This window comes from Penaeus monodon, chromosome 23, assembly GCF_015228065.2.
Source record: "Penaeus monodon isolate SGIC_2016 chromosome 23, NSTDA_Pmon_1, whole genome shotgun sequence".
Lineage (NCBI taxonomy): Eukaryota > Metazoa > Arthropoda > Malacostraca > Decapoda > Penaeidae > Penaeus > Penaeus monodon.
In genome coordinates, this window is record NC_051408.1 from 14,471,670 (window position 1) to 14,472,499 (window position 830).

The following is an 830-nucleotide window of genomic DNA, read 5'->3' on the forward strand; positions in this document are numbered from 1 at the left end:
GAATCATCCACACAAGATGCAGGAATGTGAAATAGATTAGATATATCAAAGAGATTCTAACTAGATAATAAATCTCCACAGATTGTAAGCTGTGTTGTGGATCCTCTCGTCAATGCTGTTAATGAAAGTGCTGCAGGTCTGGGCACAGTGGAGAGTGCTGTTTACCTCTTGAACTGCTTCCATCAACTGCACTCTACACTCTCACTACTACACACAACAGGAGATAAACTGGAAATGATTCAGGTTGGTCTTTCAATGAAAACTATGATAATATTTGAAAGAACAGTCCATCCACAAAACTGCACTTTTAATTAAGGCAAAATGAAGCTCTGAAGATTTTCCTCCTCATATGTATTTCTATTCTCTCCATATTTCTCTTACCACTAACAATCTCTCTCACACAGGGTCAGATTGATGCCCAGCTTGACACACTGGCACAAGAGCAGATCAGTGGAGTGTGCCACAGTGTAGGAGTAGCAGGAATGTATCCTTTCATTTCTCATCCACCGCCAACACCTCTGTCACAGAATCCTGCTTGTCAGCCGCTTGCCGTCCAGTCTTTCATGGTATGTTTGTGTACTTTAGTTTTGACGATTGCTAATGAAATTGGGATTAATGATTTTGAATACACTGAACTTTGTTCTTCCTCATCCTGTTAATTGTCACTTCATTCTGTTGTTATTGACTTTTTCTTAATTCCGTTTCACTCTTTTATTGTTAGGGTTCTGAAGGTTTATACTGCAAATACATGAGAAAGAAATAAGAAATACAAAATAAAATAAGTTACAATTGAATTTGATTTAAAATGAAATAAGAACATAGATTCCACA

General features: G+C 37.3%; 1 protein-coding gene across 1 annotated transcript in view; it reads left to right on the forward strand.

Moving 5' to 3' along the window:
* Nucleotides 1-830, forward strand: part of LOC119587799 (conserved oligomeric Golgi complex subunit 6-like) — a gene marked incomplete at its 5' end in the record, with an annotated part of 13,578 nt that overhangs the window by 9,852 nt on the left and 2,896 nt on the right. Inside the window, 2 exon segments of the mRNA XM_037936497.1 lie at nt 82-243; nt 405-566. Of these exon segments, the coding sequence (XP_037792425.1) occupies nt 82-243; nt 405-566 (324 nt within the window).